This window comes from Melospiza melodia, chromosome W, assembly GCF_035770615.1.
Source record: "Melospiza melodia melodia isolate bMelMel2 chromosome W, bMelMel2.pri, whole genome shotgun sequence".
NCBI lineage: Eukaryota > Metazoa > Chordata > Aves > Passeriformes > Passerellidae > Melospiza > Melospiza melodia.
In genome coordinates, this window is record NC_086225.1 from 24,422,623 (window position 1) to 24,444,143 (window position 21,521).

Below are 21,521 nucleotides of genomic sequence, written 5' to 3' on the forward strand. Positions count from 1 at the left end.
TGGTAGCAGTCCAATTAAGTGGTGGCTGCAGTCCTCTTGGAGTGACAGATGTGGTTCTGTTGAAGCAGTGATCTTATAGAAGGGTGTAGTTTTCCTCTGGAGATCCAGTGGTGGTGTAGATGGGCCTGGTCTTCCTCTGGGAATCCAGTAGGAAATGGCTTCCTGTGGTGTTCCAAATCTCAGATTATATCCAGGTAGGAATGCTTGGCTCCTCCCCCTGAACAGAGCATCATACAATGGGATGATGTAATTTTATCAGTCATGCAGTGAGACTCAATGGCCCATTAACAGATGATATTTCCCCAGAGAGAGGATTGGTTGTGGAAGAGATAAAGAAAACTGCCCCACCTGGTTTTAACAGGCGGCCCAATTAACAGAAGATAACTGCCCCACCTCTAACAGAAGGCAATAGAATACACACTCCCAGCCATATCTTCCATTTCTATCCTAAGACAATTCCACGGTGTTTACATAATGTGCAGGTCCTACACTATCCAATACAAGCTCATTAACCACCCCACTCCTTCCCATTCTTTGATATAATACACAGATATCATCCCCTTATTATGCAGATTAGGACACTGCTGCTTTTAAGGCTTCTCTCCTCCATTGGTTCATTTGGTTTCTGTTTGTCCTGGTTTCAGCTGGAGTAAATTTCTTCTCAGTAGCTGTTACAGTGCTGTGTTTTGGATTCAGAATGAGAATGGTGTTGATAACACAGCAGTGTTTCAGTTTTTTGCTAAGTCATGTTTATCCTTAGTCAAGGACTTCTTTTTTCCTTGTCTCATGCTCTGCCAATAAGGAGATTCGCAAAAGAAACTGGGAGGGGGCATAGCTGGGACAGGTAACTCAAACTGACCAAAGGGATATTCCAAACCTTAGAACGTCATGCTCAGTATATAAACTGTTGGGAGTTACCCAGAAGGGCAGCCAATCTGGGTTCAGGAAGGAAGGAGGAAGGGGGTGTCTGGCATTGGTCAGCAGGTGTTGAGTAATTGCATTTTGCATCACTTGTTTTTTCCCTTTTTATTATCATTATCATAATTTGCCATTATCGCTGTATTTTACTTTATTTTCAATAATTAAACTGCTCTTTTCTCAAGTTGCAAATTTTACTTTGATTCTTTTCCCCATTCCACGGGGGCGGAATAGGAGAGGGGGGGTTGAGCGAGTGGCTGCATGGTGTTTAATCTCCAGCTGGGCTTAAACCATGACACTGTTATAGTAATTCCTGTAACATACAATTCAAATAATGTCTGGCAACAATTTAAAGGTATATCCATTACAATCTCCACCCCTGGTCCTTTTGGGCCAAGTTATAGCGTTTAACACTGCAATGAACTCCCCTTGTTTCCAGCCTGGCTGCAACAAGGGGTTTCCTGCTAGAGTCCACCATTATTAGTCCCCATCATAGTCCTCTATGGCTACAGGAAGACAGCTTCCTCACCATGGTCTGCACCACAGACTGCAAGGAATCCTTGTTTCCCCTGCTCCAGCATGGGGTCTCTCCCATGGGAGACAGTCCTCCACAAACTTCTCCAATATGGGTCCTTCCCATGGGCTGCAGTTCTTCACAAACTGCTCCAGTGTGGGTCCCTCATGGGCTCACAAATCCTGCAAGCAAACCTGCTCCAGTATGGGCTATTCTCTCCACAGGTCCTGCCAGGAGCCTGCTCCAGTGCTGGCTTCTCATGGGATCACAGTCTCCTTTGGGTATCCACATGCTCCTCTGTGAGGCTCCTCCACAGGCTGCAGGTGGATCTCTGCTCCTCTGTGGACTCATCCATAGGTCACAGTCCCTTCAACTTGAGTTCACACTGGAGTGCCAGCCTGTCCATTACAGCAGCAGTGCCCTGGCAATCTGCCAGCCCAGGCATATCACCATTGCTGTTATCTAAACACTCCCAGGCACAATACAGTGAGGTGATGAGTAGCACAGCACTACAGAAAGCAGAGGAAGCAAAAACCAGCCACTAGTGAGCACTAGACTCTAAAACAGTCAGGCAAGCAAGCCCATGGCAAGCACAGGACCCTGCCAATTAATAAACAGCACTAACAGCTATAAATTTGTCCTAGCACATTCCAATCAAATCTGTTATCTTGAACCCTTTGATCCCCATGTTGAGTGCCAAAAAGGACTGTTGTGGTTTAACTCCAACCAGTAACCAAGCCCCACACAGCCATTTGTTCATTCCCCTGCCAGTGGGATTGTGGAGAGAATTGGAAGGGTAAAAGATAGAAAACTTGTGAGTTGAGATAGACAGTTTACTAGGGAAAGCAAAAGCTGCGTGCACAAGCCAAGCAACACAAGGAATTAATTCACTATTTCCCATGTGTTCAACTATTTTACAGCTGTGAAATGACACATAACAGTTACTTGGGAATATAAATGCCATCACTCCAAATGTCTCCCCCTTTTCTCCTTCTTCCCCTGTCTTTATATACTGAGTATGATGTCATAGGGTATGGAATATCCCTTTTGTCGGTTGTGGTTAGATGTCCTAGCTGTGTCTCCTCACAACTTCTTGTGCATCCCCATCCTTTACACTGGCAGGGCAGTACAAGAAGCAGAAAAGGCCTTGACACTGTGCAAACCCTGCTCAACAGTAATAATAAAAACCTCCTCTATGTTATCAACAGTCTTTCCAGCACACAACCTTATACTAGGTACTGTGAAGAAAGCTAACAACCCCAGCCAAAACCAGCACATCAGTAAGCTTATTATTTTTTTTCCCCAAAGAACCTAAGATCTGAACACCAGTACTCATGAAGCCTAGTGAAAGCTGTATGGTGATATCCTCTAGCTGGCTCTAAAATAATCTGACTATTTCTCTCCAATATAAATGATTTTTCAGTGGTTCTGTGGCCTTACTGACATACTACAGGGTTTTGTGACACCATGTGCTCTGAAACAAGTGACACTGCTACTCTCCTGCTCTCTCATCTCTTTTCAGACTTAGGTGAATGCATTATTGATTGTGAATTACAGTATTCTGACAACTAGTGTATTTTTCAGCACAAGAGAACAACTGTTTATTGATTACTAGAACAAATTTAATACAGTAAACTTTGGAAGAAACAGCAGCATGCTGAGCAACTGCCCACTGTTACAGATCACAGGTTTGAGAGGTGACTATCCTCGTATGTAGCTCAGAGGTGAAAACTTGAAGTATGACACATCTCTAGTGGTTAATATCAAAGATCACTTACAACTAGATGACCACATTTTCACTCTTGACTATTCAAATCTCTATGCTGGATTAGAACTTATTAAAGACTAGGAGCAAAGGTATATTCTCAAGAATGCTGTAAGGAAAGATACAAACTGATAAACAAAAAATAGTTTTATTAGGAGAAATAATCAAGATCTTAATTTGAAACTGTTTCTATTTTGGAAGTAGCAAACCAAGAAATAGGTATGCCAACAGAACTAGACTTCAGAATGTACTTGTTTCATATTTCCACAATATGGTCCCAATGGCTGGAAAAGGACAGCTGAGTTGCAGGAAATTGAATCACAGAATCATTTAGGTTGGAAAAGACCTTTACTATCATTGAGTCCAACCTTTGACCAATCACCACCTTGTCAACTAGACCAGAGCACTGAGTGCCATGTCCAGTTCTTCCTTGGACATGATTTTTAAATGTAACAAAATTTTGAAATTGTAATTGAAGCAAATGTAACAAAATTCCTCAGAATGTGAAAATGATAGAAGGAAGTCACAGTCATCTCTGTTACTGGGAGTAGAAGGGGCATGTTTCCCTTCAAGATTACACAAGAATAAGCCTGTCCTTTTTAGAAAGCCTCAGAACAATTATATGTCCCAGTGTATTTCCCAGTGGCTTTGAAATATAATTTTTTTTTTCTCACAAGACTAGAAATTGTAACTTTGGATTTGGAGTTTCCACTGGAGTTTATACTTTACCAGTGAATTTGATCTAGGGTTCTTTGGATAGAAATAAACTTGTGATTTGTCTGACACTGCATTGATTCTGTTCTGAGTGGTCCTTTCTCCTCAGTGTGTTTATGGTGGGGGTTTTTTTGTCTTGGTTGTTTGGTTTTGTTTAGGGTTTTTTTTATTTTTTGAAGCTCACTAGTTTGCTTTTTGCAGCATTGGCAGAGGGGAGAAATGATTAGTGAAGTCAGCAGATTGGAATTAAACAAAGCTGATCAGAGACCTGATTAGTATGATGCATTTAAAGAAATCAGGTTGCTGGAGAATGAGGCGTTCCTGGTAGACAATTCAGAATATATATTGCTGTAGTAGCATGATGTATGCAGTCACACCAGCTGCAGACAGGGCTCCTGGCCTATAAAGTCTCTAAAAGTAGGCACAGTGTACAAGTTCATACTGAAAGCAATGTATGTTTGCTTCTTGAAAGGCACTGAAATGCAAGTTTGAGATGTAAGGAGGCATGACTGATGAATGACCAGTCCTAGCTTTGTCCCCCAAAATTCCTTTAGCTGTTTCCCTCCTCCACTGGAAATCACTGACCTCAAACACAGGTTGTTAAGCTCAAATACATTGAGAAAGAGGAGTTGGCCCTGGAGTCTTGAATGTCTAGTCTAAGAAGCAGTCTTGGTTTTCCTGGCTGCAGCATTTATAACAAAGCATCATCCTTCAGTTTGATAACCAGCTGATTTCAGGGCTACTCTAGAACCCCACTTCAGTGTATCCCATATTCTAGTGCTTTTTGCTTTGGCAAAAGTATCTGGAGGAAGGGTGTGTGTGAAGAGCTTTGAACCCCTCTACCACCATGAGGACAGTTTCTTGCACAAACCAGTCCATCAGACCAAACATGATTTCTCAGGCTTTGTGTCCTAGAAGATAAATTATTACCCTGGAGATGAAAATGGGTAGAAATGCAGAACAAGGCTTCCCCCTCCCCCCTTTTTATTCTCTCCTTCCCTCCCCCAATAGATAGAATTTGCCAAAATCCTAACATATAGTCTCAAAATTGTTTTTCTATGAATAGGGGTTTTTTTGTTGTGGTGGTTTTTTGGTTTGTTTGGGGTTTTTGTTTGTTTGTTTGCTTTTTTCAGTTTGGGCCCAAAGAAGACCTTTCTGAAAGATGTAGACAAACTTTCAAGCAATCTATGTTGGCTTTAAAAGATATTAAGGAAAGGCAATAAACATAGGCCCTTGGTCCAAAGTAATTTCTTGCAGTCTTTTAAAATTTGATTTAAAATGCAGGAAGACTTTGAAATGGATTAATTGAAAAGGGCAGAGTTCTGATTTTGCACTGCTGTTATCTTGAGTAAAGTAATATAAAGTGGAGGGTTGATTCTGCCCTCTGGCAGCCTGGTTCTGCAGAAATGGAGGAGGTGTACAGCAAGGAACATTATCCAGCCTTGTTGGTGTACTGAGAATGGGACCAAGTTTTGGGCACTGGTAGAAAAATTGCATATTCTTTTTAGCCAGTGTGCCATTTTGCTCGTATATGGTGGTGGTGTGGATAAGTGATTTAGGTCACTTAAAGAATCACCATCAAAAGTATTAGCAAAAGTGGTTTTAATATGAATTTATAAAAGTGCGATTTAACAAAGTTTGATGGCAAGGTTTGCTCTATTACTTACTACATGGATGAAATATACAAGAGAAAATCAAATTAAAATTGATTTAGAATCATTTACACAGAGACCAAAGATGCAAAAGGGTAAGAGAGACCCTCCTGTTGAATCACAAGGTTCATAGTGGACCCCCTTGGTTTCTCAACTCCTGACAGAGCTTAGGTGCAGCTAGGTCCAATTTTAGTATCAGGCTTGGACAATGGTTTATGTCTAATGGAATTAGCTACATGGATTTCATTAGTATTAATTCAGCATGCTAACAGTCACTTGCCAAGGATCTGTTGTGAAATAAAGGGTATCTCCACCTCAGACAAAGAATATCAAAAACTGAGAGACATCCCAGCTCAAGGGGAAAGTCACTGGTGTGCAGTCCAGTTGCAATTTAGAGAGAACTCAAATTGGACTCATCAAAAGATCTGTTGTTGATAAAAAGTGTCTTTGCCTCCAGGAGCAACCTTGAGAGGCATCCCAGCTCAAGAAGAGACAATTTCCCTGCAGCCACACTGCCTAACAGGGAGAGCTCAAAGGTGGCTCCCTTAGACTGTCATATATATGGGATAAAGTGTTTGGCTCGTTGTCAAATTGCATATGATGGGAAAAGCATGCATGAGACTTCTTAAACCCACAACTTTCTTTGGTCCTTGATAAATGCATCTTGGAAAAGTCACACACAATTCATGTATTAATTGCAAAATCATGTTCCAAGCTCATATGCATCGATGCTCTCTGCTCCTGTGTTTCATAGAACTGCACCTCAGACCTTTACTTCCTTTGGAGCCTGTATCAAACTACTGCAGGTTTAGTTAAGGGGGTTGAGTGCATCCATCACAGGTGTATGAAATGAAGTGCTTTGAGAGTAGAAAAGAGGTACGTGTTTCTCTTACTCCTCATCGTCAAAAAAAAATTAAGGAAAGTCTCTAGGCAATGATTTTAAAATTATCACTATCATTCAGCCAGCGTGTTACACTGAGCTTTGTGAACACGTAGAAGTCACAGTGACAGAATAAAAAAGCTTACAATTATTATGAGAGGGGGCACATCCTTCTTGACATATAATCTATTTTTATAGAGTGCTGAAAGAAGAAATTATCCTTATGATGTCTATTCTATAACTTCACATAACTGTGTAATGTCTGCATCTCACATGTGGAAACCTGATCAGACCACAAGTCTCCCAAGTATAGTAGACTTACTCACAGATCTCTCCCATAAACCCTTCCTCCACAGCTGTAGCAAATTCTGTTCACTGGTGCATAATGTTCATAGTCATCTTATTTGTGTGTTGTCCAACAGGTGCACCCAGACTACAAGGAAACAAAAATACTTATGGTAAGTTCCCAAATACCCGTGTGCTTGCATTGGATCATGTTTCTGAAAATCTCCAGAAGTAGTGTGCCTTTGAGTACAGAAAATCATAGGTGATGAGTAAACTGGGGGTAAAGGAAGCAATCTGCATGCTTCTGCTGAGGTACAGGGTTGACTATAGCATATGGTTGGGCACTGAAAGGTTTTCATCCACTGGTGGGAAAGGATATATTGGCAAGAATCTGAGTTGCTGGTTGCTGTTTTGAGGGTTAAAAAAGTATGGTGGGAATCAGACTGTGCACTGTTGGTTTCATCCAAACAGTGAGTAACTTCCCAAGGGCAGTCTAGAAAGCCTCTTGGATTAATTATATGGGGTATCCTGGTTCTGCACTAGCCAGAAACAGGATGAAGGGATGCAGATGGCCATCACCTCAGCCTCTGGATTTTCCCCTTTAGGTAACACACCAAAATTTCCCAGTGTCTAAAGTGCCCAATAATATCAGCTGCACAAAACTGTCAGGTGACCCTGCTCCTGAACTACAGCAGGCCCTCTCTGCTAGTGAGAGGCAGTGCATAGAGACAGTTGTCAACATGGGATATGCACCTGAGGACGTCCTGAAAGCCATGAAGAAGAAGGGGCAGAACATAGACCAGGTAAGAGCTTGTGCAGTGGGAAGAAACCCTTGATTGGATGCTGATTCTGCTGAGAAACAAACCTAGGTTTACAAAATGTATAGGGGGAATATATTTATTCTAACAAGGGGTTGCAGCCTGTAACTGCCATGGTGTTAACCACTAGAGAAGTTGTCAGCTAGTAATAAAGGCTCCCAAAACCAAAGAAAAGAGTGTCCACACTTATTTCTGATGAGAAACTGAGTCAACCACACCTGTGGGTGCTGGGTAAGAGCTGCACTGAGCTTGGAATGGGCCCTTTGCTCCATGTTAAGCTGGGAGAGGTACTGGGCCTTCCCAGAAGCCACAAAACCATCCAAAGGAAGCTTGGCATGGCTCTATGCCATGCTTTGTGCCATGTGACAAAAAAACAGCCAACTTCCCTTGTTCTGAGCATGGGTTGCAATGCTGATGTCTATACTTGTAGAGAGGGATTTTGCCCCTGCAGGCTTACATCCCTGAAAGCCTCTTGCAAGGCACGACTGACCAACTTTCTTTAAGTGTGCTGTGTTGCTTCCTGCCTCATTGTGTTGCCTCAAACACTTGCTAAAACCAGGTCATTGAACATTAAGTGCGACAGGGTGAAGTGTGGCTCTGTGTCTTGGATCTGCTTCAAACATTTTAAAGCAGGAAGAGTGTGGCCAAACTTTCTGTGTGGGAAACCCTTGGTAAACTGTGTGCAGAGCATTGCCTGGCATGACTGTGCCTGTTGCCTGGGGAGGAGGAGCGTCCCAGTGACTCCTTGCGGAGCTGATCTGCTTGCCCACCACCTACATATCAAAAGTGATTTAAGCTGTGTGCTGGAGTGAACTGTAGTATCAAATTTAAAAAATGTCCCTTAGGATGGTGGTTTTAAATCCTGCTGTATTTGCAAGCTGTGTTATTTTGTGGACCTAGCATTACCTATCAGACATTTCCCCCACCTCTCAAAATTGAGGACAGATAAGAAATTTGGCAGTGGTTTCTGTGCATGTGAGCTGGGATTTTCAGCTCACTCACTAGTATGCTGAGTTGATCTTTAAAGACTGAATGCTTTCAGATTGCATTAGCTCTTGTGACTGACTGAGAGAAAGCTAAAAGCTGAGACATCTTGACTGTTGAATCTACAGTTTCATCTTAAAAACTTGTAGTATAAAAAGCACAGTTAAACTTCTAAAAATTGGCTTGTGAGACTGTTTTGACTAGAGCAGATGATGTTCAGAGCTGGTGGGAGAATACAGGAGGACAAAAGAGCTCATCTGCTTTCTCTGAACAAGTTCTTGCATAAAGACTGTCTCAGATCTACTAGGAAGAATTTTATCTGAGTTCCTGGTAAAGCCTGGGGTAAAGTCATGCTGAGCACCTCTGCATGTACAAAGACGGTATTCAGCCATGTGTTGCAGATGCTGCTCTGCAAGCTTAGTTTCTTCTCTTCATTCCCACAGGTTTTGGATTACCTGTTTGTACATGGACAGCTTTGTGAGAAGGGCTTTGATCCACTTCTTGTTGAAGCAGCTTTGGAAATGTACCAGTGTTCAGAGGAGAAGGTGAGGACACAATGTGTACAGGAATAGAGACAATGTGCAGTTCCTCTGGCTGATGTAATTCTGGCTTTTGTGGTAATGCCACCTTGCTTCCAAAACTGACTGCTGAAGGGCATTCCGGATGTGATAAAGTGACTATGTGTTAAAGCATTAGAATTATACCATGTTCCTTTATCATTCTCACTTGTGTGCATTTTTATGGAGACAGGATTTTTTCAAGACCCTGCTTATTCTGGTTGCAATGTTTTGAACCCAGAGTTCTCTTGTGAACGAGGTGCTTGATACAGAAACCGTCAATTTCAGAAGCAGCAAATTATCTTTTAAAACCTGCCAGCCTCCCCTGGCTGTGAAATTTTTTAATTGTTTGGCTGTTTTACAAACACCAAAAGTACAGAGACAGGAGCAAGTAGCCAGCTCAGAAGACAGCAGGATCTTTTAAAGTTTGGCTGTCTGTTATGTGCCCAGTTATTTTATGAAATCTTTAGATGTGCAACCCAACCCCCCAGACATAGAATGGTTTGAGTTGGAAGGGACCATAAAGATCATCTAGTTCAAACCACTCCCCCTTCCCCCATAGGCAGGGACATCTGAAAGGTGCTCAAAGCCCTAACTTTTCTTGGTAACCTGTTCCAGTGTCTGACCACCTTCACAGTAAAACATTTCTTCCTAATATCTAACACAAATCTACCCTCTTTCAGCTGAAAGCCATGCCCCCTTGTCCTATCACTCCATGCCCTTGTAAATAATAATTTTCCAGCTCTCTTGTAGCCCCTTTAGGTATTTGAAGGCTGCTACAAAGTCTTCCCAGAGCCTTGTCTTTTCAATGCTGAGCAATCCCAACTCTCTCAGCCTGTCTTCATTGGAGAGATGCTCCACCGCTCTGATTATTTTCATGGCCTCCTCTGGACTCCTTCCAACAGGTCCACATCTTTCTTGTGCTTGGGACCCTAGATCTGAATGCAGTACTCTGGATGGAGTCTCACCAGAGCAGAGTGGGAGAATCACCTCCCTTGACCTGCTGCTCACACTGCTTTTGATGCAACCCAGGATACACTTGGCTTTCTGGGGTGCAAGTACGCACAGCTGGGTTATGTCCAGCCTCTCATATACTAGCACCCCCAAGTCCTTCTCAGCAGAGCAGCTCTCAATATATTTATCCCCCAGCCTGTATTGATCCCAGTGTTTACCCTGACCCAGGTTCAAGACCTTGCACTTGGACTTGTTGAACTTCATGAAGTTTGTACATGCCCACCTGTCAAGGTCACTCTAGATGGCATCCCTTCCCTCTAGTGTGTCAACTGCACCACACAGCTTGGTCTCATCTACTGAGGGTGCACTCAATCCCTGTCCATGCCACCAAAAAAGATGTTAAACATCACCGGTCCCAATACCAACCCCTGAAGAACACCACTCATCACTGGTCTCCATTTGGACATTGAGCCCTTGACTGCAACTCTTTGAGTGCGACCGTCCAGCCAATTCCTTATGCACCATGTGGTGCACCCTTTAAATCCATGTCTCTCCAGTTTAGAGACAAGGATGTCATGTGGGACAGTGTCAAATGCTTTGCACAAGTCCAGGTAGATGATGTCAGCTGCTACTGATGTCCTATATATGCCTTCTTGCCTTTCTTGGACTTTGTGATGTGCTTGCAAACAAAGGAACAACAGTGTGAAGACGGGAGCAGGGATGTAGTTCAGTAAATGAATTTGCTACTGGCTTAACCCCAAAACTGGAAATGGCTAATCTCCTGATCGTCCATCTCAACCAATTTGATTTTGGTTTGATTTTGTCATCATTTGGCATCCCTTCCCCCAAAGTGGAACAGAGGTCCTGTAAATCACAGAGGATTCATAAAAGTCTGATCAGTCATTCACTTCTTGTTACTTTATTTTTTTTTTTAATTCAGGGAGGCTATGTGGTTTGTGTTGGTAGTATTGTAAACAGTGTGTCCAATAGGATTTGTGCTAATTCCACAAGTTTGTCCTAGATCTGAAGAGCCTTTTGATATCAAGGGCTACTGTGCTGTTCTCAAAGTCAACGTAACTTTAAAAAAATTCAGATGCAACAGTAGTTAGTAGATGTGGGGGAGCATGGTGACATTAATATGAGTCTGTTAAGCCAGGCTGATAAATTTCCTACTGGGAGAGACACCCCCGCAGACTGAACTTTGGTGCCCTTTGATGAAGAGGTGTTTGGAAATGCAGGCCTGCAAACCCAGGGAAGTGAAGGTGAGGCTCCTTGGGCTACTGCACCCAGAGCTCGGCCAACTGTGGTGTGAGCAGACTTTCTCCAACCATTGGAATGGGCTGTACTTGGGGTGTAGAAATCCACCCTATGGGGTGCCCAGTCACTGAAGACTGGCTGTGTGCTAAACTTCCACTGAGCACTGATCCTCTTTTCTCTTGCAAATAATGGACTGTTTGTGTCTTTCAGATGACAGAACTTCTCCAACTAATGAGTCGATTTAAAGAAATGGGCTTTGAACTAAAAGACATTAATGAGGTCTTATTACTACATAACAATGACCAACAGAAGGCTTTGGAAGATTTGATGGCCCGTGCAGGAGCCAGCTGAAAACATAGTCCGGGATTCTCATCATGCAGCAGAGCAAGACCAGGGTGACCTAATCTCAGCAAGGAGTTTGGCTTTTTGCATATAAGGGAGAATGCCTGAGCAAGCCCACCCATGTGCACCACTCCAGCATTTCTCTTTCCACTGAAAGCCAACTTTCTTTCTTAAATTAAAATTTTAAAGTGTCCTTTCCTAAGTTTCCTTTTTTCCAGCTTGGCCACAGAGAGTTTAGACTGTCCAGTCTCTACTGGAATTGTACATAGGTAGAGATGGGGTGGTTTCTCCCACTCACCTTTGCACAGGAGTTGAACAGAACATTTTTGGTTCTGAAATTAGGATTCTTTTGTTCTTTGAAGCTGCTTTCATGGTGTCTACTTGTACTGAATTACTTGATTGTGTCATAGTCCAGATTAACTGGTTACATTTGACCTTTAGTGCAATGGAGTTTTATTTTTGGGGGGGAAAAATAGTCGGCAACTTAGTAAAATACTGTTTCAGAAACTGTTGCTATGCATAGAGAGCCTGTTCCTCTTGGGTTTTTTTACCCATGCATCCAACACTTCTGCCAGACATGAGCGTTCAATGCTGAGTGGTCTGTAAATTCCCTTGAAACGGGTAAGTTGTGAATTCTGTCTGGACCTGCAACTTATGTTGGTTTTTGAACCTGAAGGCAGAGAGCTGGAGCTTAGTATTCTTAAGCCTCCATGTTTATAGGATATTTAAGGCAATGCTCTGCTAGGAAATCAGTTCTCTTTTTGTTTTAAATAATACTCAGTGTGATGCAGGAGGTTCCTTTCAAGCACTTTATTTAAAAGAGATATACTCACTGCATTAGTTCCATTTCTCACACTGCTATAGAATTGCATAATAGCATCTAGTACTAGAAATCAGGTTTTTGGTTGGTTTTGATAGTTTAAGTTCTAAATACTTAAAATATCAACAGTCTTGAGGAATCTTTAAAGGAATTCACTAAATATTTTGATTCTGTTGAAGAAAAACTAACAAAATCCTCAATATAACTCCCAGTGTCATGGTTCCCATCTCTCATGCTCTTTGGCTTCAAAAAATGAACAATTTGATGGATCCTGCCTGCTCCTGTAGGCACACATGCGCACTGTGTGTTGGGCAGAACAACTAGAGGTCTCCAGGCAGACAGCTGCAGTGGTACAACAATCACATCTAGGGATCCAAACTAGTGTTACGGCATGGAGCTGGGAGCATTGAGAACTTAGGCAGGGAAAAATGACTTGCCTCATTTCCTCAGTTTAAGTTTTTCAGTAGGAGGTTTTAGCTCATCAGGACCCTGAAGGAGATGACATTTGTCTCTATTATGTTGTTAACTTTATATGACCAAAACATGTAATTTGGGTCCAGTGTTAACGCCTGGAGTTGTCAGTGTGGTTCTCAACTACATTAATTACCTTTTCTTAAAACAAAATGATGCTAAGAAAATATGTACCTGGTAAGTATCTAGGAAGTGTGGAGATGAATGATGAATAGGACCAGGACAGATTGCCTTGCACGTATCCCATAGTATTGAGCTTCACCAGCTTCTATTAGTGGGACTGAAATTAAAACTTATCGAAGAAGGACATTCATCGGCTGGTGGATCAGCAGCTGCTGCCTCTGTGGGTGCAGATAAAGCAGTTGTCCAGCTTTCCTTCCCAGGTGAGAAATGTGACAGTTTGAAATGAAGAAATGGGGTTCCTGATTAATCAGAAAAGCTGGAAAACAAAACTTGAACTTCTTTACTGTCACTGCTGAGAGCATTCAGTTGTGTTGCTTGTTTCAATTTTCTCACAATCAATATCCAAACAAATCTGTCTGGTACTAGACAATCTTGAAAGGGCAAGAAGTGTTGCCAGCAAATAAACAATTATTTAGACCAAACTTCTGAATAAAATCATCTCTTCAGTTGTGTTAATGTGTGTTGTTTTTCTGGTCTCCCCACTACAGTAACCACTCTGCTTATGGAGACTGTTGTAGAGGTGAGAGCAGAGAGGTGAAGATGGAAACTGATACCTGTAAAGCTGGTGGTCTCCTTCCAAAAAGATGGATGTACCCCTCTGTGTCTTCCCTGGTGACACAGCTCTTCCTTTGTCAGTGAGATTTTTTTATTTACATCTGTATTAGGTTTGCATGGCCAGCTTTTGGTAGAAGAGGGGCTATGAGCATGGCTTCTGTGAGAAGATGCCAGAATCTTACCTCATGTCCCATAGAGCCAATGACAACTGGTTCCAAGATGTGCCCATTACTGTCCAAAGCTAAGTCAATTTGGAATGGTGATAACCTGTGATATTTGGAAAGGGGTAAAAACTGGAACAACAGCCAAAAAAGAGCTGAGAATATTTGTGAAAACTGCAGACAACAAGGTCAGTAAAGAAGGTGGGGGAGGAGGTCCACTAGGGACTGGAGCAAAGAGCCTGCTTCAGCCTGTGGTGAAGACCATGGTGAAACAGGTTGTCTCCCTGCAGCCACAGTGAAGGAGATATCCACCCTGCAGCCTGTGGAATACCCCATGCCAGAGCAGGTGCCCCAAGGAGGCTGGGACCCTGTGGGAAGCCCATGCTGGAGCTGGCTCCTGGCAGGACCTGTGGCCCCATGGAGAGGACTTCACACTGGATCAGGTTTTCTGCCAGGATTTTGACCCTATGGGGGACCCAGGCTGGAGCAGCCTGCTCCTGAATTACTACACCCCGTGGAAAGGACCCCATGCTGGAGAAGTTTGTGGAGGACTGTCTCCCATGAGTGGGACCCCATGCTGGAGCAGGGGAAGAGTGAAGAGAAAGGAGCAGCAGAGATGATGTGATGAACTCTCATCCTCCCTGAGCTGATTGGAGGGGAGGAGGTAGAAAATTTGAGAGTGAAATTCAGCCTAAGAAAAAGGAAAGGCTGTTTTAAGGTTGTTTTTTATTTATCACTAGTCTACTATGATTTGATTGGCAATAAATTAAATAATCTCTTCAAGTCAAGTCTGTTTTGCCTGTGACTGTAATTGCTGAGTGATCTCACAGTCCTTATTTATTCCCTTGAGACTTTTGTTGTATTTTCTCCTGCCCTGTTCCATTGAAGAGGGGTAATGATAGAGCAGCTTGGGGGTGATTAACCTGGTGGATTAGGGGAGAGGCAGTTCTGAAGAAACATGTAACAAATGACACAATGTAATGAGACTTGAATGTTGTTCTGGGCACTATGCATCATTAGTTACTTGGGTACTATTGTTCTCTCCTGCCAAGTTATGAACAAAATTCAGCCTGGATGTGGGGAGGTCCTGCTGATAACTGGTATGCCCTGGATTGGACTCTGCCCTGCTGCTAGCTCGTGAGATCACAGAATCACAGATGATGACTGCATCCCCAATGACACTTGAAGCCTTAGAGCTTTTCCTTAGGTTCTTGGACCAGATTGATTTATGTACCTGATTTATGTACCTAGCACTACTTATGTTTTTCAGTTTGTCTTGGTTTGAAAAGACAGGCATCTGCTAAGGAAGGCAGGAGACTCCCCTGAAATGGAAAATGTAAACCCCCTCCCTCCGAATTATTATAATTTTGAAATTAAGAAGCTCTCAGGCAAAGATATGGGCGTAGGAATAACAGTTCTTCATTAGGAAGGAAAATTAAAATAAAATAAAATAAAAATGCAGTAATACGAAACAATACTGACAGAATCAGAATATGACCTGACACCCTGTTGGTCAGGGTGTTGGTAGCAGTCCAATTAAGTGGTGGCTGCAGTCCTCTTGGAGTGACAGATGTGGTTCTGTTGAAGCAGTGATCTTGGAGAAGGGCGTAGTTTTCCTCTGGAGATCCAGTGGTGGTGTAGATAGGCCTGGTCTTCCTCTGGGAATCTAGTAGGAAATGGCTTCCTGTGGTGTTCCAAATCTCAGATTATATCCAGGTAGGAATGCTTGGCTCCTCCCCCTAAACAGAGCATCATACAATGGGATGATGTAATTTTATCAGTCATGCAGTGAGACTCAGTGGCCCATTAACAGAGGATATTTTCCAGGAGAGAGGATTGGTTGTGGAAGAGATAAAGTAAACTGCCCAATTAACAGAAGATAACTGCCCCACCTCTAACGGTAAATAGAATAAACACCCCCAAAACATATCTTTTACAACCCAGGACACAGTTGCACTTATCTTTTACTACAAAATATGAATTGTTTAATTAGAATTTTCTCTATTCCAATTTCATTTTATGAATTTATGCTTCTCTAGTAAGTTCAGAAGTTGAAGGTTAATGACTTTCCAGATTTCTAGTGATTTATAAGAAATGGGCTGATGCAGAAATTTCACACCATACTGCTCAAATTCTAGAAGTCAATATGAAACCTGCATATGAGGATCAGGAAACATTAAGATTCTGCAAAAGAGTATATGTTAATTATATTCATAGAATATCCTGAGTTTGAAGGGACCCACAGGGATCACTGAAGTCCAAGTCCTGGCCCTGCACAGCACCATCTCCAAGAATCACACCATGTGCCGGAGAGTATTGTCCAAATGCTTCTTGAACTCTGTCAGGCTTGGTGCTTTGACCACTTCCCTGGGAAGCCTGTTACAGTGCCCAACCACCCTTGGGGTGAATAACTTTTTTCTAATCATAGAATCATAGAATGGTTTGGGTTGAAAAGGACCTTGAACACCATCTAGTTCCAGCCCCCCTGCCATGGGCAGGTGTAAGAACGTCTGCGGGAGTGTCTGTAGGAGTGACGGGGGTCACGCACGGTCGGGACGGATGGAGACGAGAGATCTCTGCAGCCAAGTTATGAAACTATAGGTTTATTACAAAGGGCGTGGGTGCAGGGCCCTGTTGCGAGCTGCCAGCCGCAGCTCGGAGCAGGGCCAAGAGAAGAGAGGCTTAAAGTGTAAGAGAATTAAAGGTTTAAGAGCGGAGAGCATGTAGAAAGGAGGGGGTGAAGAAGTGCAGAGGTGAGCGCGAAAAGAGAAGAGAAGAGGAAGAGAAAGAGCAGAGGAAGGGCTGTGGAAGAGCGAGGAAAGAGGGAAGTGAAGTGGAAGAGAGCAAAGTTCCCGTTACAATACAATAAATCATCTTCAGTGTTGAATATTCAGATTCTCACTAACCAGTCTACTACAGCATGCATATCCTATAACATTTCCATACAACTTATAAGAATCACTACATTACCATACTGTGTTACATTTTAAACCCTAAATCTTACTCTTTGGGCCCCTTCTGCCAAGCTGCAGGGTTTGCTCTGACCCTTGGACCTGCCTGCTTGCAGAGGGTATTTTTCATCAAGAGGGGATTACCTTCGGCTGGCCACACCATTGCTTTCCAGTTGTTCAGTAACTAAGGGATCTCAAAACTTGCTTTCATTTCAATCTCGCTTATAGTTTCTACATTCTCAAAATCTTTTGCCAAGCAATCATATTTATAAGGCTTTCCTGTTCCATCCTCACCAACAGGCAGGATCACCTTCCACGAGACCAGGTTGCTCAAAGCACTGTCCAACCTGGCCTTCAACACTTTCAGGGATGGGGCAGCCACAGCTTCTCTGGTCAACCTGTGCCAGTATCTCATCATCCTCACAGTAAAGAATTTCTTCCTAACATTTAATCTAAACCTACTCTTTCAGTTTGAAGCCATTCTCCCTTGTCCTGTTGTTGCCTATAATCAAAAGAGAAAAAACCCTTGCAACAGTGTTAGAATAGTAAAGTAAAAAGCAGACCTTTATTTGGAAGCTTCCAGGTATTCTGGTAGTGATGGGCACACCTGGCACAAGATTTCTACAATTTTATAAGGTTAATTAATTAGAATATCTAACAGGTACAAGCAATAGGAGATTCAATTGCTCCAGTAACTCGCCCCTGGGTCAACCCCTTGGAGTTGGTCCAAGGGCTTCTTTGCCCCACTTCTTGTTGTATCTTATTTTAGATCCCTGTCATAGTTTTACATGAGAAACATTTAAAGAAGTGATACAAAACTTCCAGCCACTGGAAGGCTGAACACACCTCTGTGAAAAAAACACATGTTAAAATATGAAAGAAACCTGGGAAATTCCTCTTCTACTTCCAGCCAGGAGTGAAGTAACACAGCTGGGCGGCCCCTGCAATGGGGCTGGGCCAGCCAGCCTTACTGGGCTGGGCCCCCTTCCCCCCGGGCTGCCTGCTGCTCCCTGCTTCCCCATCAGCTGCTGGGCAGTAAAAGGGGGGTGCTCCAGGGCCTAATAGAGCTGGCATTACTAACATGTAGCTGCTTTCTACACCCCTCCCCCCCTCAGCGTGGGGCCCAGCCGAACCCGCCGAGACGACACTGGGATTTTTACCCCAGTGGAATTTGCCCACAACCATTGGGCAGGGGTGTTATAAATGATCAATCGAAAAGCCAAATTTATCAAAATGCAAAAAAGATATTTTTTGTTTTCCCACGACCAAAATACAGTCCTTAAAAATCCCACAGACAAAGAGACAGCGTCGAGCCTGGGATTGGTGCTGGGTGAACCTAGCTCTGACCTCTATCACATCAGACCTTCCCCTGTTCACCAGTACCACTTCTTGCAGGGCTATTTTATGCAATTTTTTATGACTGACGCAGAGGAGTCCCAATTTCTTTTGTAATTCTGCATATTCAAGACAGTTTCTTTCACTGTGCAGAGCTGGACAATCGCTGTTTTCTGAGCAGTAGCCGGTGTTAATCGTGTCAGGGGAAGTAGCGTATTCAGATGTATTTTTCTGGCGACTTCTGTTATCTTGATCGATGGTATCAGTAGGGTGATGATCATCCTTGGGCATCTTCTGATCACTTGGGAGAGTGGCATTCATCGCGCTGGCCACGTCTATTCATAAGTTAACTGGATATTGTTCTCCTGCCACCTTCAGGAACCTCGAGATTGCAAGTAGACATCTGCCTCTGGGCTGCTTGCAGTCAGAGACTCGTTTGGATTTCAAAATCTTATAAAATACATTCTCTCTACAAGCATTAATTATTTCATAACATATATTGCAATCCCTCCCCTTCAATAGAAACACATTAATTCATGCTCCCAATACAATCCATATGACTATTATTTATATATTTTTCTACATCTACCCTGCACCTCCAAGGATCTCCTACAAAGAGAAGGGCTTATTTAGACTCTCGGTATGCCCTGTTCTCCTTGTGAGATTCCTTGATAGCCATTGTCACTATTCTCATTACTTCTGACTTGTTTTTCAAATTTTGCAAGAACTTCAGCAGCACTGCTCGTACATCCGCCCTCCCCAAGGCTCATGATCCTGGATACATTGTTTCCGGAAGCCAAATCTGGGTCCACAGGCACAACTGCTATTTGCATACCCTGTACCACGGAGTGTATCAGTCTAATAAAACAAGGTATTAGACATGGGTGGAATATGACCCCATCTACTGAACACATTACGAAAAATATTTTGCTCCACCAGGCTCCATCGAATAGTCTGTCCCACCAGGTTGGCTGTAAAATAGAATTCCATTTCTGAACTGGGACATGGGCCGCCTTCTTTATTTCTGCTGCCAAACCTCTTATGGTTTCCCCATAATCATCGATCTCTAATGCAGCATTCTGGCTCATTGAATTTTCCACACACTCCCCCTTCCTTGGCCAACAAATAGTCTAACGCTATTCGATTTTGGTACACAAAAGCCCGCACCTGAGTGTGCTGCCGGATTAACAAGTCAAGGGCCTCTGAGGTGTGATTTGACACTATTTCTACCACTTCCTGCAGCCTGATTAGTCGGTTCAGTAGATAAACTGGGGTCCTATATCCCTGGCTTCTGTCCTGAGCCCAAGTGGCCGGTCCATAATAATCAATTATTCTTGCCGCCAGCCACTCTTCCTCTCCCCAAGTCTGCCTGCCACTTATGACAGGGATCATTTTCTTCAGACTCCTCTTCTCCCTGTTTAGGGACTCATATAATGGGGCCCCCGGCAGGTTGCTTTTTGTTTGGGGGAGAGTGAAGAATATGGGTCGGATCATGCCCAAAGTGCATGATCCTTTCCATCTGCAAGGTAACTCGCTGTACACCATTTTCTGACAAATCCAATAAATTCCATCTGGGGCTTTCCATTTTATATTTGTTTTCCCTGGTTCTCTCCAGTATTCTCTCAGTTCCCCCAATGATTGGTAAGGGTTAATTCCGGAGCTCCTGACCCAGCAGAGTCCAATCTGACCATTCCATTGGCAATTTGATTAGTTTTTCTGACTCCAGTATCCTGTAGGAAGTTCTGGTTGCCAGATTTTGCTCCTACTACTTGAATTTACTGCTAGAGTGGATATACACGGGGTATATCCCACCATTTCAGTATATTCCTTTCCCTCTCAGCTGATGCAAACAGTTCCAATCACTCGGTGGTCTAACACCCATCCCTCTAGGTCTCTGCGCCAATTTCGAGACCCATGGATTGTCCCACTTAAAAGTTGGTCTGGAGCTAAACTCTCACCTTTCCAATGCCATTTTTCAGCAGACTTCAGCCCCCCACAAATCCAACAATTTGACAATCCCAATTCTGTTGCAATTTCTTGGACCAAATCAATGAATAGGTTCCTATCAGGGGCAGGTAGCCCCCTGTTGGCATACTCTTTCTCAAGTTGTTTGTACTGTTCACTTAACATCTTCAGTCTTTCTTGCTCCACCCTCTTCTTTCTCAACTCCAACTCCCTTCTTTTCAGTTCCTGAGTAATCTGTTTCATCTTGCCCTCGGGATCTATCCCTTCTTTATTCCTCGCAAAACAGATAGCCCTATCATACTGCAGACAAACTCTATCATCGTTTGCCTGGACAAGATCCAGCATGACAGGCTCCCTATTTAGGGTGAGCTTTCTATCATACTTCAGATTTCTCCCAACCCAGTACGCTCTCCCATTCATTATACAACTTTCTAATTTCAAATTATCATAACACAATGGATTGATTTGATGGTACACTACAAAAATCGATTCCGTCTTTCCCCTGACCCTCATTGTCTGATTACATTGGTTACAAACGGGGATTGACATTGGTTCTTCAGTTCTTTTCAGTATTCTGTGGCTGAGCTTGCCTGAACGCCAGTTCCCAACTCCAGTCTCTGAATCAAAACACAACACCTCTTTGCCCACTCTGCATAATTTCACCCGAGTGCCGTTTATCTCACAGTACCTGCCTGGCTCCCTGATGCAATCCTCCAGGGCTCAGTATGCTGAGATCCCCCCTTTTCCTTGTCCGACCGGGACAATCTGGGTACACTCACTTCACTTATCCGTGAGGTTCCATTCCCCGGTGTGGAGTGGGGTCTCAATGTGCAGACTCAGCGTCACACACACATCTAGGCTCAGGCCAATCAGGATTCCCACTAGGTGTACTCCTCTGCTTTTGTCTGCGCCCCCTGGAGTGCCACCAGCGGCAAGGAAGACCATCTTCGCGGCAGCAAGAGTTCTCTTCAGGGAATACATTCACTGACCGTGCCGCATACCTCCTTTTAAAGGCGCCCCACCTCGATATCTTGACTGCATCTGAACTTAACGGTACCTTGATCGATTTCCAGCACTCGACATCAAGGATTTCTGCCTTTGAACTGAGTTTTCCATGCACCCCGTTCTGGAAAATGTGGAACCATTCCTGTGAATCTAATTCAATAATACCGAAATTTGTGGCCAGAGTTAAGATGCTCAAGCTCTTCCTCCAAACACTGAGTGCACAACCCCTTCGGTCTCTGTCCCATTCTACAATGTACAACAAAGACTTACTGACAATATTCACACTTGAAGTGCGCAAACGGATAGCATACACAATTTGACAGTATACAACCTATCCATTCACCATCGGTCATTTATGTGGACAACATTAGCTTGATCTTTAGGTCGCCTGGGGAAGAGGCGATCCTCCATTCGGGAGCCTCCTCCTGATGCTTG

The 21,521-nt window shown here is 43.3% G+C and overlaps 1 protein-coding gene across 1 annotated transcript in view; it reads left to right on the top strand.

Moving 5' to 3' along the window:
- Positions 1 to 11,649, top strand: part of LOC134431536 (ubiquitin-associated protein 1-like) — a 34,802-nt gene extending 23,153 nt beyond the window's left edge. The window contains exons 4-7 of the mRNA XM_063179532.1: positions 6,866 to 6,901; positions 7,334 to 7,531; positions 8,974 to 9,075; positions 11,509 to 11,649. Of these exons, the coding sequence (XP_063035602.1) occupies positions 6,866 to 6,901; positions 7,334 to 7,531; positions 8,974 to 9,075; positions 11,509 to 11,649 (477 nt within the window). The remainder of the gene's footprint in view (positions 1 to 6,865; positions 6,902 to 7,333; positions 7,532 to 8,973; positions 9,076 to 11,508) is intronic.
- Positions 11,650 to 21,521: the final 9,872 nt, after the last annotated feature.